This window comes from Setaria viridis, chromosome 9, assembly GCF_005286985.2.
Source record: "Setaria viridis chromosome 9, Setaria_viridis_v4.0, whole genome shotgun sequence".
NCBI classification, from domain to species: domain Eukaryota; kingdom Viridiplantae; phylum Streptophyta; class Magnoliopsida; order Poales; family Poaceae; genus Setaria; species Setaria viridis.
Genome location: NC_048271.2, coordinates 16,349,264 through 16,364,965, shown reverse-complemented (window position 1 = coordinate 16,364,965; position 15,702 = coordinate 16,349,264). Strand labels below are relative to the sequence as shown.

General features: G+C 43.7%; 2 protein-coding genes across 3 annotated transcripts; one reads left to right on the top strand and one right to left on the bottom strand.

Moving 5' to 3' along the window:
• Positions 1–808: 808 nt before the first annotated feature.
• On the bottom strand, positions 809–4,507 carry LOC117838007 (uncharacterized). 2 transcript variants are annotated; one of them, XM_034717867.2, is made up of 7 exons: positions 4,370–4,507; positions 3,856–3,930; positions 2,844–2,970; positions 2,430–2,593; positions 1,843–2,173; positions 1,296–1,459; positions 809–1,198 (listed from the first exon to the last, which is right to left on the bottom strand). In XM_034717867.2, the coding sequence occupies exons 2-7, from the start codon at positions 3,881–3,883 to the stop codon at positions 1,047–1,049; spliced, it is 966 nt and encodes a 321-aa protein (XP_034573758.1). In that variant the 5' UTR covers positions 3,884–3,930; positions 4,370–4,507; the 3' UTR covers positions 809–1,046. The 2 variants fall into 2 exon arrangements, with proteins under 2 accessions (XP_034573758.1, XP_034573759.1); XM_034717868.2 differs by having other exon boundaries at positions 3,856–3,922.
• Positions 4,508–8,193: 3,686 nt separating this feature from the next.
• Positions 8,194–13,011, top strand: LOC117838006 (uncharacterized). Its single transcript, XM_034717866.2, has 3 exons — positions 8,194–9,761; positions 9,997–10,186; positions 12,535–13,011. The coding sequence occupies exons 1-3, from the start codon at positions 8,232–8,234 to the stop codon at positions 12,660–12,662; spliced, it is 1,848 nt and encodes a 615-aa protein (XP_034573757.1). The 5' UTR covers positions 8,194–8,231; the 3' UTR covers positions 12,663–13,011.
• The last annotated feature ends 2,691 nt before the right edge of the window (positions 13,012–15,702 follow it).

The window sequence follows — 15,702 nt, the reverse complement described above, 5'->3', positions numbered from 1 at the left end:
ACTTTTGTTCGTAAAAGGAATAATCCAAGGTCATCCGAATTACATCATAGAAGGAGCCATCAGAATCTAAAATAGAAATCGACGGTGGCACTGTAGCAATTAATTCTTTAGCTCAACAATCCAAAAAGAAAAAGGAAGCAGAAAAGGGAGAAGCACAAAATGGCAATATGTGAATAAAATGCTGCACTGAGGGACAGGCTGTGGACAAGTACATTGGATGCTGGAGGCCAGTTTGAGCGTCAGCAGGGGTAAGAGAAACATCAGAACAGAACTGGGAGACGAAAGCGAAATAGAAGTGTAGACTCCACAGGGAACTAGAATTTGCTTGGGCTATTCAATGTTAAGGATTTTTATTTTTAGACTATTATTTCAATGAGAAAATTCGGATTAACCATCACCAATAATGATTTGGTGATAATGCACCACATGTAACTACATTCAAACGAGATCAAACATGTCAAATCTCTCAAATAAAGTTTCCTGTTACAGGAACACTTCACGGAGAGCCATTTTCTAAATCGGCATCATCATACACGAGTTATTTTTAGACAGGCAAATGAGCTTCGAGGAAGGTGCACATGCCATGTAAAATAATCTCAAACTCAAGGTCTAAATTCTTCAATCTGCTGTATGGCTATAGAACATTCCGTTTACAAGGCATGGGGACCATGGAACCATGTAGTATGGAAAATAAACTCATTGAGACCGCATACATGACTCAACCCATTAGGCTGAATCTAGAAAAGCATGCAGAATTTAAGGAGTTGGCACACCAGAACAAAATGATCTACAACAGAAACCAAGCATGTAGCAAACACAAGCCAATTAAGACACCCATAAGATCAATTAAAAGTATTCCCCATGCCAATAGACATATGCATATCATCCCCTCACGGTTTCTCAACCTGAGTGCTCAGGTCACCTCTACCATCATAAATAAGGTCACCACTAGGCATCAGTAGTGTTTGCTAACAGAACCATTATAGCCTCATAGGCATCAGTGGTAGTATTTAAGGACATTACGGCTTCCTAAGATCACTTAAGGTCTAACCAACAATGGATGACCCAACGATAGCAATATCTGCCTTCACAATGCAGTTTGACCCCACAAGGTAGCCAAAGGACTGGTTCTTGAACAGCCAACGTGGAATGAAATTGGGCCATCCCCAGTAATTTGCTGCTGCAAATGCCAAGCAGCCTGCAAATGTGACAACATAAGGCCATCTTTAAAAAGAGCAGGCATGGTCAACTGATTTTGTGACACACTGATAGATAAATGTTGAGGAAAGTGGAACCTGAGCGGGTGTACTGTTTCCCGTTCTTCTGGTCCAAGATGGACAAGGTCAGTTCAATCATCATCCCAGGCTCAAGAGTGAGCATGCTTGGTTTATCCATGTACAAGTACAGGGATAGTGACTTGGTGCTGAGCTGGTTACCACGTGGATACATTTGTATATGCCTGAGACAGAATTGAAACAGTGTCTTATGACCATATCCATACTCTCACATGTAAAGAAAAAGAAGAAAGTAAGGCATAAATGGTTGCCTCTCTGAAACATTCTAGTTGTTCGCCTCCCTACTTATGCTAGATAATTTAACTAGGATCTGAGAGTGCAAATATCTGAAGCAGCAAGAGCGCTTCTACTGCACAAAAGAACCCCACATGTGAAAGCAGTACAACAGAATGCCCACTAGTAATATTGACCAACACTTAAAGCTTCTAGCAATCTCACTTATCAATCTAGCTTGGTATGTTAAGTTGAAGGATGCTTGTGCCCTGAAACAACTTACATGTGCATATTACATATGAATCAATTACAATGTACAATAACAGTTGCATACCATTTATAACCGCCAACTTCAAATGCTGGGGAAAGCACTGCGAGCTTCGAGTCAAGAAAGATGTTCATGGTCCAGGTGTAGGTCCGTTTGATGAATTCCTTTTTCTGAAGGAAGAGATTCTGAATTGTCGTAGGTTTCTTTGGAACCACAACGGTCTTTTTGGGAACCACAGCAGTTTTCTTTCTTGCAAAAGAGATATCTGCTTTTAATATCCTTACACCAAAGACACAGCTATCGTCAACCAGAAAATCAGCTGATTCCAGTAGTTCTTCAAGAGGAATCAAGCATTTTTTCTCTGAGTACCACTTCTTCACAAGGAAGCTGTTGCTAGCTGTTCATAGATAAAAGGTGATGGTAACTGTATTAGCCAAATACTCCTAAGCACGTCTAAGCTGAAAAAAACTCCAAGCACAAATTAACCTGCTTCCAACCCAAGTTAACCAATTTTTGATAATTCAGAAAATCAGTTAACATGTTTAAGGTTTAAGAAACCACCTTTGCATCCACAAACATATAAAAATAAAGCAATATGGACTCCCAGATATAATAAGATGGCTGTGCTTGAAAAACGAAGTTTAGGAGATCACCTTGGCATCCACAATATGTTCTGTTGGAATGGTTGTATATTGACAACTCGAATAGTGCATTCATGATGTAATCTGGCTCCAGGGTGCTTCCTGTAAGAAGACGAACAGCAACATATGGACTTCCAAAACCGAATTTTTTATGCTTTGGGGTTACCGTCAGGAACCTGGAACATTAATTAAGAAGCAGAAGATCAAAAATAAAAACTGAAGAAAACAAATGTTTTCTAGGAAATTGTGATTGCTTATGACTTCAATGGAAGATGAGCTGTGGCAAACTGCAGTTTGGTTAATATCATCAACAGATATTAAATGAAATCAGGAGTGATGTTTTTTTCTTGAAAACACAGGAGAGCTGCGTGCTTGATCAATGCACACCTTCTTGGTATGCATCCCTTTTACGATCACGGCACTTACCACTCATATCCACAGCAGTGGAAAACATCAGAGGTGACAGTTGTAGCTCCCTTCTCAAGTAGAGATGAGAATCCATAAATCTTCCACTGAAAAGCTGGACCATCGGCCTTTTCCAGCAGCGCATGAGCTGAAATTAGAATAAGAGCAAATTTTAAAATTACAAAAGACAGGGGAAAAGAAGATTATGTGCTAGAGCATATTATGGATCATATTGCAGTTCCAAATAAAGAAAAACATATTGAAAAACAGAATAGTTCTCTGGATACAGAAAATTATCTTATATTACATTCAACTAACAACTATCTGAACTAAAAACAGAAGAAAACTATTATTTACTTGTGATGAGTGGCCATCGTAGAAAGAATTCAGGACATTGATCTAGTTTTGCATGGCATAGACCATTTGTGTGCCTCTTGTTTTTCTCAACAGTTTTCTTTTTTCTTTCTGGTGGAAACAGGGACTCCCATTTCCATTTCATTGAAACAGAATTAATCAAGTTTGTTTACAACTAGAAATTAGATGACAAAACATAAAGCAAACTGACTTTGTCTTAGTTCACTCCACAGTTAAGAGGGTAAATAGTCCTATGAAAAGAATGATTTTTTAGAAAGTCAAGCATTTTTTTCTTTCAGTGGTGCAATAGTTACGTGGTACTATTGATATTCAAAACAGATGTCACAAACTCACAATACATGTCATTGTTCACAGTTTACATAATGTATACTGGATAACACTTATTCATAGCAAGTAAGACCAAGATGCATTTTTTCTGTGCAGTTGTTCACTGAATCAAAAAAATCTACTCCAACGGAAGATTGCAGGACGATGATTCCATTTTATCCAGATTTTGTTTATACAAGCAATGGTCACAATTTCATCCTAGTTGTGTTCACATATACAAGGAAAGATCTAATTTTGAAACAGAAATTGACCAACATCACAACAGTGATCATCTTTCTAGCACAAAAATTCAAGAAACAAACAAAACAAAAGGTTCAAAAAGAATCCTTACGAGCACCAGTGACGCAAGAGTTGCCCATAGCTAGCTCTACCGCTTCCTCTTCCCAGGAAATAAACCTCTGCAAGGCTGCAAGTGAGATCAGTCGTTATGCTGCCATAAGCCAGTAACCAGTAATACAGTGCTGAGGTAGCGCAAATCTTGGCTACAAAATTATCGCGGAATTTAAGAAACAATCGCAAGAAAAAGAGAGATCAAGGGGGGAAAGGTAGACTGAAGCGCTTCACTCTGAACTTCAACGAACAAACCCTCTTTCCAAGAAAGCCAAGAACAAGCATTGCAAAAATCCGCAAGGCCCTCAAAGCTCCCAAACTACCCAGAGAACGCCAAGATCGAGTGGCAAGACAAGATTCTCGAGACCTTCCCTTTCCTCCCTTCCAATTCCACTCGATACACACACAGGAGTCCACGATCGCAGATCATGCGACGCCAAAACTACGAACTTTCCTACGGATCCGAAAAGGAAACAGAGAGGGAGACCAGGATTCCAGAAGGATCGAGCACGCACCTCGCAGATTGCAGTGCCTTCCTCGGCGGAGCTCCGGTGGGCGCTTGGAGCAGGCCCTAGGTCAAGGGGGTTTTATGGAGCAAGGGCGAGTGAGGCAGCCAGGCAGGGGGTCGATAACTCGATACTGCCTGCTTTTTTCACTTGGGCACCCGAGACTCTCTTGGTCATATTTCTTTTTATAGACTGGGTGGGCATTCGGTTAGGTTCTTCCGTCTTTTGCGAATTCGGTTACTAGAAAACATGAACCGGTCGGTTCTTGAAATTTCTGAGAACTGAGAACTTCAGTTTCGGTCAGTTCGGTTCGATTTTCGATTTTGACCGAACTAACCGATCTCAAATCAACAGTCACAAATCGCATGAATCAGCAACCAAAATCAACAAGTAAAATCTGCGGTGGAGTCCATTCTCTGAATTTGCTTCCGAACTGCACACCTTAAAGGTTGAATCGGTTTTATATAATGCAACACAATCATATCCATGTAAGCTTGAATCTTCTTGACTATCATCCGAGGAGACACATTGGTTTCATTCCGAACATCCCAGATATAACAATAGATGACAACCACTGCTACCCACTGTATCTTAGTGCAACAGACTCTTCCAAATAGATGTAGCAAAAGGGCACATAAAAAAACAATGCTCACCTTTTTCATCTTAGCTTAAAAAACAATATATAGGATTAGCTGGAATATGCCGCTTCTGTAGCTGATGTCCCATAGCCAAATAATCATGAGCAAGCCACCACAAAATTATTTTTATCTTATTCGAGGCTTTGATGGACCATAATTTCTTCCAATTTTTCTGCTCACCAGAAGTATAAGACATAATACCAGCTCCAGGCCTATTTTGAAAAGATGCAAAAGGAAGAGGTACGCACTAAATTATAAGCTGACTTCGTTGTAAAATCACCAAATGTAGTATTAGGCAAATTAGCAAAGTCATCAATACACTACTAGCAAGAGACATCTTATTGGGAATGACAAGTCTGCTCGCATCCAACAAAATAAATAGGTACTTGATGAATTATTTGGTCTTATGTGACGAATAGATTGCGAAATCACCCAACCGGATCAGGTTCCTAATGATTACTCGAGTAATTATTGACTTGTTGTTTTGCTCCATCAGTTGATTTTTTTACATGTGCTTTTTTTGTTTCTTACGTGCTTTTCTATTGTTTAGGTCGGCCCGTCAGGGAATTCGGCCTGATACCACATGGCCGAGGCGTTTCTTCGTGCTTTGCTGTTTCAATTTGAGCGAGGCTGGGTGACACACACATTATGCATGGTGGGCAACACCCTAACAACGATCGGTTTTTCTTGGACATGCATCCGCTAAATAATGTGTCTTTTTTATGTGGAGACATTGCTAAATCTAAAGGAGATGCAGATATCCTCCGATTTTCTAAACATCTGCATCTAATGTTTTAGATTTTTTTTTCATTTTGTATTGTGTATTTCTTGTCAAATTTCTAAAATATTTTTTGAAATTATTTTTGTTATGTAGGGTGTTACTTTTTGGACCAGATCAAATTAATAGAATAATTTGTAATGCTTTTGTCTTTTCAATGTATGTCTTTTTTTTGTCAATTTTAGCTTTATCATGTCCATGTCAAAGCATCTCTAAGAGTGTCCAATAAATGTTTAACAACTAGTTTGGAAACAAAGTTGAAAAATAACACTCAGTTTCCAACGTTTTCACTGCCCAGTACCGGCTCCATCCAAAGCTAGATTTCTGCATCCTCCCCGTGCTTCCAATCCCCGAAGATAACAAGGCGCTTGGAGGAACAATGAGGGAAAAAAACGGTGAGTTATCTTTCATGTGAAAACTTAAGGCTCCTATATGGATGATGTGGCAGCAATCAATTTGTTTTAGGAACCAATTTTTAGGAGGTGTTGGTTGCGGGTTTTTTCCCACTAGTTTTTAGTAAGGTCCAAACCTTTTTTGAAATTCTATTTTTTAGGTACACTTCGAGATGTTTCCATAGTATTTGCGATTTTGTGAAAAAAACCAACCTTCCGTAGGTTTGAATGGCTGAACAGGTTGAAAGAGACGAAAGTGATGTCTTATATAGGGTGCCTTTGGTTGGGCTTTCCAACCTACTTTTGCTTTTGCAAAAGTCAAAAGCCAACCAAAGGGCCTAAAAGCTCTACGTGCTTTTGCCCAAAAGCTACTTTTGCTCTAGTACAAAATCAAAAGCACCTTCCCCTACTTTCAAGTGCTTTTGGGGTAAAAAATTACCCACCTGCCACTGATTATGAAGGTAACGATTCATTTTTTGCCCCCATCTATTTCTCCCATCACGTCCGTCCGCTCCTCCCGTCACCGACCCGGCGCCGCACCCCGCCGCCCGTCGCCGCCGGACGCAGTCCGCCGGCCCGCCCTCCGCCGGCCCCGGACGCCGGTCCGCTTCCCGCCGACCCGGCGCCCCCGGCCGCCCGCCACACCCCCGCCCCCGGACGGCCGCCGCCCGACGACCCCGACCGCCACCGCCCGCCGCCCGTCGCCCCAGGTTGCCGGCTGCTGGCCAGCCGTCCGCCTTCCGTCGGCCGGCCATCCGCCGCCCTCGGTCGCTGGCCCGCCTCCCGGCGTCCCCAGCCGCCCGCCACACCCCGCCCCCTAGACAGCCGCCGCTCGACGACCCCGGCCGCCACACCCCGCCGCCCGTCGCCCCCGGTTGCTGGCCGCCGGCCAGCCGGCCGCCACTCCCTGCTCATCCATGTTGAAGGATGGCATCCTTGTATAGAACTTTTGATGGATATAATTTTATTTATGTGGACCAATCACTTTAATGGATGAAAAATATATAAAATTTATTTTGTTACGTGCAATTTGCATATAAACACACTCACAGACCTTTAGGGGCATTACAGGTATTTCTTACACAGCCTACAGTTTCACAGCTCCTCTAACCAAACGGTCCTCTGCTTTTCTCACAGCTGCTTTCTCACAGCTGCTTTCCCACAGCCCACAGCTCACAGCAGCTTTTCCAAAAGCCACAGCCCAACCAAACACACCCATAGACCTGAGCAAAATAGGTCTAGCCCAAGCACGACAGGCTAAGCCCAGCCTGATACTCGTTTAGGGTCGGGCGTGACGCTGATTTTTGCGGCTAAAAAAATGAGCGGGCCTGAGCCCGCCCTGAATAATAAAATGAATTAAATTTACACTAGAAAATGATGGCGGTCCAGTCCAAATTGGGTCCAATTTTGTTGGCCCAATGTTGTTAATGGACGGGCTTGGGCGGAAATTTTGGACACGAAAGAAATTGGGCTTTTGCCGGCCCGGCTGGGCCCGTAGTTTGCTTAGGTCTAGTCTTATATAAAGAGCATCCACGATCAATGCGGATCAAGAATATGGTAGATGTCTCGCGTCACTTTTTTTAGCTGTGTTGTAACGCTGTTAATGGACGGGATTCTTTTTTTTCGAGTGATTTTGATTCCTGTTTTCAATTGGTTGTTTCCTCTGCTTATTGATCGGGCAAAATCGACTGATTTTTATCTTTCCGTCACTCAAATTTCGGTAACCGCCAAACTCCACGTGGCTTCTTCTGATTATCTTAAAAAATCGATTGACAGCATCACATTTTTTCACTCGACTGTTACAGAGTCATTCCCAAGAATTTATGTGCGTTTTGCCAACAAGCATTCTTTCTTTCCGGACAAAAAAATAACATTATGTACCGGGCCGGTCTTGCTGACCTCTTCTGTGTCAGAAAGGCCCGCAAACATCTCAATACTCTGGCCTAGCCCACGCTTATGGGATAATACTCGGCCCAACCCACGGCCCGCCGAACCTTCCGCACGGTTCCAACCGCTTCCCGAGAATCGCCGCGAAACCCACCGGCCGTCTATCCCCACCCGAAATGCTCCTCCTCCGCCACCGCCTCCCCTCCCCTCTCCCGCGCCGTCGCGCCCCGCTCCGCTTCCTCCGCCGCCTCGCCATGTCCTCCGCCTCCGCCACCCCTCCCTCCACCTCCGCGGCCGCCGACTACCACTGCCGCACCAAGCACAGCCTCACCGCCGGCTACGCGCGCGGCCCGGGCCGCCTCGACTGGGCCAACCAGCCCAACCCCTTCCTCCGCTTCGCCCCCGCACCCCAGCTCCCGCTCCCCAACCCGCCTCCCCCCGCGCTATCCTCCGCCCCCGTCCCCTACCCCGCCCTCTTCCACTCCCCGCCCCCGCCGCCGCCGCCGCAGCCGCTCACCGTCGACTCCCTCTCCGCGCTCCTCTTCCACTCCCTCGCGCTCTCCGCCTGGAAGTCCGCGGGCCTCTCCACCTGGTCGCTCCGCGTCAACCCCAGCAGCGGCAACCTGCACCCCACCGAGGCGCACCTCCTCTTCCCGCACCCGCGGGAGCCCGGCCGGCTCGCCGTCGCCCATTACGCCCCCCGCGACCACCTCCTGGAGGTCCGCGCCGCGGCGCCCGCTGGCGAATGCGCCGCGATTCTGCCCGCGCCGGCGACGGCGGTCGTGGCGCTCTCCTCGGTGTTCTGGCGGGAGGCGTGGAAGTATGGGGAGCGAGCGTTTCGGTACTGCAACCACGACGTGGGGCACGCGCTCGCGGCGGTGGCGGTAGCTGCAGCAGCGCTGGGGTGGGACGCGAAGGTGCTCGACGGGTTGTCGTACGAGGATCTTGGCAGGCTGGTTGGAGTGGAGAAAGGGAGCCCGGCTGCTACGCCTGAGGAGCTGCCCGACAAAGTGGTCAGGGGTAAGGCGCCGTGGGTGGAGCGGCAGCACCCAGATTGCGCCGTTCTGTTATTCCCAGCAGGGTCTGAGCCTGAGGTGGACTATGGCAGGATGAGTGAGGCACTGAGGAGGTTTGATGGGCTGGATTGGGTGGGGAAGGCGAATGCGCTTAGTAAGGATCATGTGGTGTGGGATGTGATATACCGTACTGCAGAAGAAGTCAAGAAGCATGGTCCTGCGCCTGAGGAACGCTTCTTTGTGATGCCATGGCGGAAGAGCCCAGCTATGTCGGAAGGTCTGTATAAGCAATTAACAGTGGAGGAGGTGGTGCGACGTCGGAGAAGCGCTGTGGACATGGACGGGGTGCATGTAATGGGGAGGGACACATTTTATCAGATGCTGTTGCACTGCCTCCCGTCAGGGAAGGTTGGCTCAGGTGAGCGGCAGGGGCAGCAATGTGCTCTTCCATTCCGTGTATTACCATGGGATGCAGAGGTGCATGCCGCATTGTTTGTGCATCGCATCTCGGGGCTGCCAAAGGGGCTATATTTCCTGGTGAGGAATGAGGAGCATTTTGGTGCATTGCAGCGTGCCATGAGGCAGGACTTCGAGTGGGTTCGACCGGAAGGGTGCCCGGATAGCCTCCCGCTCTACAGGCTGATGAAAGGGGATTGCCAAAGGCTGGCAATGCAGATCTCATGCTTTCAGGTATTTGAAGATGCCAGATGGCATTGTTTCTGGTTATTCAGTTATAAACTATATTCGATTGGCTGGTTAAGAAGTTTCCTTATGAATATATCAATGTTTATTTATGCTTAGTCCTCACATTCTTCCTTTAGTTTATATATTGAAGCTAAGGGAGCTAATTTTAATATCACCATGTAACCTATTCTAGTACCTGCAGGAATTTTACTATTTTTCTGCTTTTGGTATTTTTATGCAGGAAATTGCTTCACATGGATGTTTTAGCCTTGGTATGGTTGCTAGATTCGAGCCTCTGTTGCATGATAAAGGTGAATGGATGTATCCTCGTTTGTTCTGGGAGACTGGCGTTCTTGGTCAAGTGCTTTACCTGGAAGCCCATGCTTTTGGAATATCTGCCACAGGGATTGGCTGTTACTTTGATGATGCTGGTAAGTTGAGCAGACATTTTAATAGATCTATCGCAGTTTAGTACTTTATTTCTTAACCATGGTGGTATTTCCTTTGTCAGCAATAATCCTCTGCTAACATGCATTAGCTGAAACAGGGAGCATCTGCAAACTATTAAGAACATTTAACACCATTACACTCCTTTCCACTTGTTGTAAAAAGAACTGCTGTGTTGTTCACAGCACAGGGGAACAAATCCCAGTTCTAGTTTGTTTTGCAGTTTATGTGCACTTAAAGATCTGATGATTGACGAGTAGGATGCTCAGGATTCTGTTGAATCATATACGTGCTACGCTAAAACCAGGCATTTTTTTTTCGTGAACCACAAGCCAATTCAAGATTATCTAATCAGTCCAATATCTTCGCTAGTCTTTAAGAATATTGGCAATGCATTACTCAAATCTGTATTGCAAAAAATTTCTGTTGAACAATGTATTATTCATTTTGTTCTGTTGTAGCAGCTGTTGATAATTCATTAAGCCAGCTGGGACAACACTACTTGGAAAGAGAATGATCCTTAGAAAGTTAGAATACTGTTAGCATTTTTACCATAAATAGCTGACCACGCTAGTGTAAACATACCTAATAAGCATATTATGACTGTTTACTATCCTTTACAAAATCAAAATATCGGTAGCTTGTGATGTATTGCAATGATTACACTCTTGATTTACTGACTGGACTAACTTTGTGAAATGATACATCCTTAAACACTAGGTTTATATCACAAAAATGGAGGAAGTGCTATTATTAGTTGCTCAATGGATCAACCTCACTTCACATTCCCAAATCCTAGTCTAAAGTCCATGTTTGTTAGGTGTCTGATAAGCCATGCCTCACAACAGAATGTGATCAAATATACACTTGTAAAATTGTGAACACAAAGAATAACTACACTTAAAGAATAAAAGAAGGGTATATCATGATGAAGCGTAGTTCTGATAGCTGATAACTACATTTTGTATAATGGCTGAAGGTATGTTACATTGGTCTTAACAGTACAATTGTTGAAACATTTTTAAATAGTTGCAAATCAAATATCAATTTAGCAAGCATATGTTTTATCATCAATGTTGAGTCATGATGGGATATCTGCGCTGCAGAATATGGCCAGACAACATTGCTTGAAGGAGGGTGTAATAGTAGGATAGGTGATATAGATTTAACATGATCATTGATGGTGATGGGTTGAGAAGAGACTAATTCATTATTTCTTTTTCTTCTTTTTAGATGGTCCATTTGTGTACAGGACCTTTTTTAATATGCGCCACTCTTCTTGAAACCAAAGAGACAACTTCTAGACTTCGGGACTCTAAAAACAAATCCTATGATTCTTATGATCTTCTTATCTCTAATTTCCATGCAAACGCATGTAATGTTCCAGTTTGGTAGTGTAAGATTCATGCTAGTTAGGAAAAAAACAGAAGTGGTTTCATGTTTGTTAATTTGGTTTCCTTGTAGATATACTTAATATATTGGAGATTAGTTTGCTGGGATTAAGGGTGTTTCTAACTTAAGGTCAAGGATATCCTTTTTGTATCCATTTTGAATCAAGCAAAAATAGTAAATGTCTCACCAGAACCCAAAATCTGTCTCGCACCAATATATTGTCCATCTCCTGCTATTCTGCTAATACATATAATCCTTTCAAACGATGCTATCTGGCTTTTCTTAGACTGTTGAGGATTGACGTGAATGATTGTGAAATAGTATCTGTAATATAGGGTGAACTTACCATGTCCATCCACTGTCAATGTACTGAATCACATTGTTTAACATGCCTATGCACCCAACTCACTTGTCTCACCACTAGGTGTCACTTCCTACACATTGTATTTCTTAAAATTTTGATGAAAAATTATTTTCTGCTTAGATCTCCAAGCTTCACCAGATGTTAGAAAATCTGTTGTTTAGCTTAGAACTCGTGATGTCGTTTAGATCTTTTTGAAATCTGTATTTTACATATCTAACAATTCAATCCATATGTTTAATATTTTGCAGAGTGTTGCATACTTCTTTTTGTTCATGTAAAACATAGTTAGCATTATAATAAGACATCTTTTCAGCACATTGCTCGATTTTCATGCCCGAGTTGATTGTTCTGCCTGTGATCATGAAGCACAAGATCACTTCTGACTTATATTTGGTTTCTCTTAATTACCATCCACTGTGATATCTAAATAATATTCACCATCCACAGTGATACCTAAATAATATTCTTCGTATCTCTATTCAGTTTGCAGTGGTCATGATAATTTAACTCTCCGTTGGTATTTTAGCTTAAGTATTATTCAGTAGTAGCTTCTAATTTGCTAGAATTTCTGTGCAGTTCATGAGGTACTTGGCTTAAGAGATTTGGAGTTCCAAAGCTTGTACCACTTCACTGTGGGTAGTCCTGTGCTTGACGAGAGGATAATGAGTCTTCCGGCGTACCCTGGTCCCGGAATCGATGCATGATTTTTGCTTCGGGGTTATTGTCCATTCATGCATCAACAAGAGAACTGAGGAACCTGACCGTGTGGGAGTTCGTTTATGGTATAGTGGCATGCCGTGCTATCCCTGTGTACACCGGCATTACCCTCTCTTATTTCTGTAGTGGTTAGCCGGGTTGATTTTATGATGGTACATGGCACTCCCTCCGTAGCTCGTTTTGATTTTTCTAGGTTCATAAATATTATCATGCACCCACACATACACTATATTTAGTCTAAAAAAGCTAAAACGACCTACAATTTGGAACGGAGGGAGTGGGTATGTTGGGATGGTTCAGAGTGTTTTAATGCATGTTCTGGACTTCAACTGGTTATATAGTTTTGTCTGTCCACAGATCAACAAGACTGTAGGTTGTCTGTCCACATACCAACAGGAATGTAGGATTAGCTGTCAAAAGAAACTGGAGATGAAAAACTATAGATCCTTTTGAGGCTATACAACAAGAATGTAGTTTTGAGAGACATTATGGCATGACCTCGACCTAAATCATCTAAACATCCTGTCAAGGGCCAGTCAGGGAAGAGATCCTTTTACTCGGTTAGCTAGCCCCATCCAAATTCCAACACTTCATCTCAATTACCAGCAGCTAAGTCTGGTGACCCTCCATCAAAGACACATCTATTTCGGTGATTCCATAGCGACGACACTCCTAGGATAACAAAACATCCTAAAATGTTAACTGGCGGACCCTAATTGCCACAATGTCAACATTTAAACATATGTTCCCAATTTCAACATCTTATCAGAAATATTCCATAGCTGCTACAAGTTCAACATTCCAAAGTGCACACATATTCCAAAGTCCAAACATCAACAGGAAGGACGTGTTGAAAACAAAAGGTTCACATGACATCACAGGTTCACATGACAATAATGTCATGGGAGGAACAAAACTTACACTTGGTGTTATATAAGACAAAAAAAAATTTCAGAGAAAGAAAGGAATTGAAGTCATCTCCTGGTACCAAATAAGAAATTTTCTCTATATATTGAGAACCATGCTTGTCTCAAAACTAAGCCGTCTTAAGAAAGTACATTGTTATATGTTAATGGTCTCATATGTCGTCTCATGCAGTGGCACATAAGATTTTTGATGAGGTGGAGGAGAGAGCAAGAGGTTGTTGTTTTTGCGAAACAACCACCTCATGAGCTAAATTGTAGGACTACAAGATAGCTCAACAGCCATTGTACGAGTTGCTATGCAACTCGTAATATAGCAACTCGTAATATTTCCTTTTTTATATGCACAAATCAAGGAACTATATAGTTCTACCAGACAACTTATAAGATAACTTATTGTACGGGTTGACTCTTGAGTCGTTCCAAGATTACATGTCAATGCATGAGACCGCCTATTAGACGACATCAATGTACTTGAGGAGGAAGAGGCAAGCCCTCCCGAGTCTAGAGCCGTGTATGGTGTACGTTGGCTAAAATTTGCACGATAGCGGCTATTAATTTGCACGTACTGAGAATCTGATATCGGACCGGACTAAGTTTCCGTAGCTTCCCGGCCGGCGCTAACCAATTGGGGACCTGATTGGTTCACTTCTCGGCAGAGCCTGGCTCGTATGAGGGAACCAGGCCACGGTTGGCCAGGCCTAGCGTCTGATTGGTTAGTTGGTCCGTTCCAGCCAGGTCAAACGAAGAAAGCGATTGGTTGGCTGGATGCACGCTCGTCGAGCTATCATTTACACGCGCTTGTGCGCTCCCTGCATGCTGGTTTGCATCGGCCGAGCCTGGCTCGCGAGAAACACCCACAATTCCTACATTTCCCGCGGGCCTGACTCGAGCTGTACGGATGCATGATCGAAGCCTGGCCCAAGCGCTTGTTCAAAGCATCCAGGCGATTTTCAGCATGTAAGGTTGCAGCCATGGAAATCACAGATGAAGTTGTCTAACATCATCCTATAGTGCAAGATCCTTTTTATCTATCTCATTGTCTACGAAAAAGAAAGAAAGAGAGGAAAACAGTGATGTGTACGTGCTACTGCTGATTGCCCTTGCAGCAAGAATTAATCAGCTGCCACTTTAACAATGACCTGGAGACACCGCTAACTACGTTCAGACATGGTCAACTGCGTCAGATCTATCAAGTGAAGCTTCTCTCTCTTACCTTTTTGTACTATCCAACCACTACCGGAAAACTCACCTTCCATCCATCCCCTTTTGTCCCAGTTTAAAGTTAGCCCGTGACTAAAAGTGGTGTCAGTTTAAAGTTAGCCCGTGACTAAAAGTGGCGTGCTACAGTAGGCCAGATTGGGGGAGCTTTAGTCCCGGTTGTAACGGTCGGATTTTTTCCACCAATGGCAGTCCTCTTTTGTCCCGGTTGTAAGCTCCAACCGGGACAAAAGCCTCACCCTTTTATCCCGGATGAAAAGTTTACTCCCAGTTGGTAATTCCAATCGAGACAAAAGGTGGAGGCTTTTGTCCTGGTTAGTGTTTCCAACCGAAGGTAACTCCCAACCGGGACAAAAGGGGTTTGTTTTTGTCCCGGTTGGAATTTCCAACCGCCGGTTGGAATTTCCAACCGGGACAAAATCTCCTCTATTTCTTCCTCCTCCAACCCGAGCCACTCCACTCCACCAGAGAGCTTTATCCTCCTCTCCATGGCGATGAAGCAAGCCTAGGGGAGGTGTTGCCCGAATTTTTTTCCTCATTTCCATGGGGATTTCACTCATCCAAAGTGTTGTGAAGGTTAGCTACTTCATCCTCCTTTCATTTATTGTTATTATGCTTTAGAGAGGGAGAAAAATGAGGTTTTTAGAATGAGGGAGAATGGAGATGATTTTTATTTATACATGTTTTTTAGAATGTGGAGATCTTTAATCCCGGTTGAACGATCCGGGACTAAAATTCTCCCCCTCGTCTTGAAAACTATATCCCGAATGATTTTTAGAGAGATTTGGCTCCTACCAACCGAGGCTAAAATCAAGGTTACCGAGACTAAAGCCAAGGTTTCCGGTAGTGAACACCAGCTGCTACCACGCTGTGAGCCCTCCGT

What these genes read in the sequence shown, in the direction of transcription:
- LOC117838007 (XM_034717867.2), bottom strand. Translation starts at nt 3,883, where the DNA reads ATGGGCAACTCTTGCGTCACTGGTGCTC. An exon ending in CACTGCTGTGGATATGAGTG is followed by an intron (nt 2,594 to 2,843) that starts GTAAGTGCCGTG and finishes TTAATGTTCCAG; the next exon opens with GTTCCTGACGGTAACCCCAA. An exon ending in AACATATTGTGGATGCCAAG is followed by an intron (nt 2,174 to 2,429) that starts GTGATCTCCTAA and finishes ATCTATGAACAG; the next exon opens with CTAGCAACAGCTTCCTTGTG.
- LOC117838006 (XM_034717866.2), top strand. Translation starts at nt 8,232, where the DNA reads ATGCTCCTCCTCCGCCACCGCCTCCCCTCCCCTCTCCCGCGCCGTCGC. An exon ending in TGCAGATCTCATGCTTTCAG is followed by an intron (nt 9,762 to 9,996) that starts GTATTTGAAGAT and finishes ATTTTTATGCAG; the next exon opens with GAAATTGCTTCACATGGATG. An exon ending in CTGTTACTTTGATGATGCTG is followed by an intron (nt 10,187 to 12,534) that starts GTAAGTTGAGCA and finishes ATTTCTGTGCAG; the next exon opens with TTCATGAGGTACTTGGCTTA.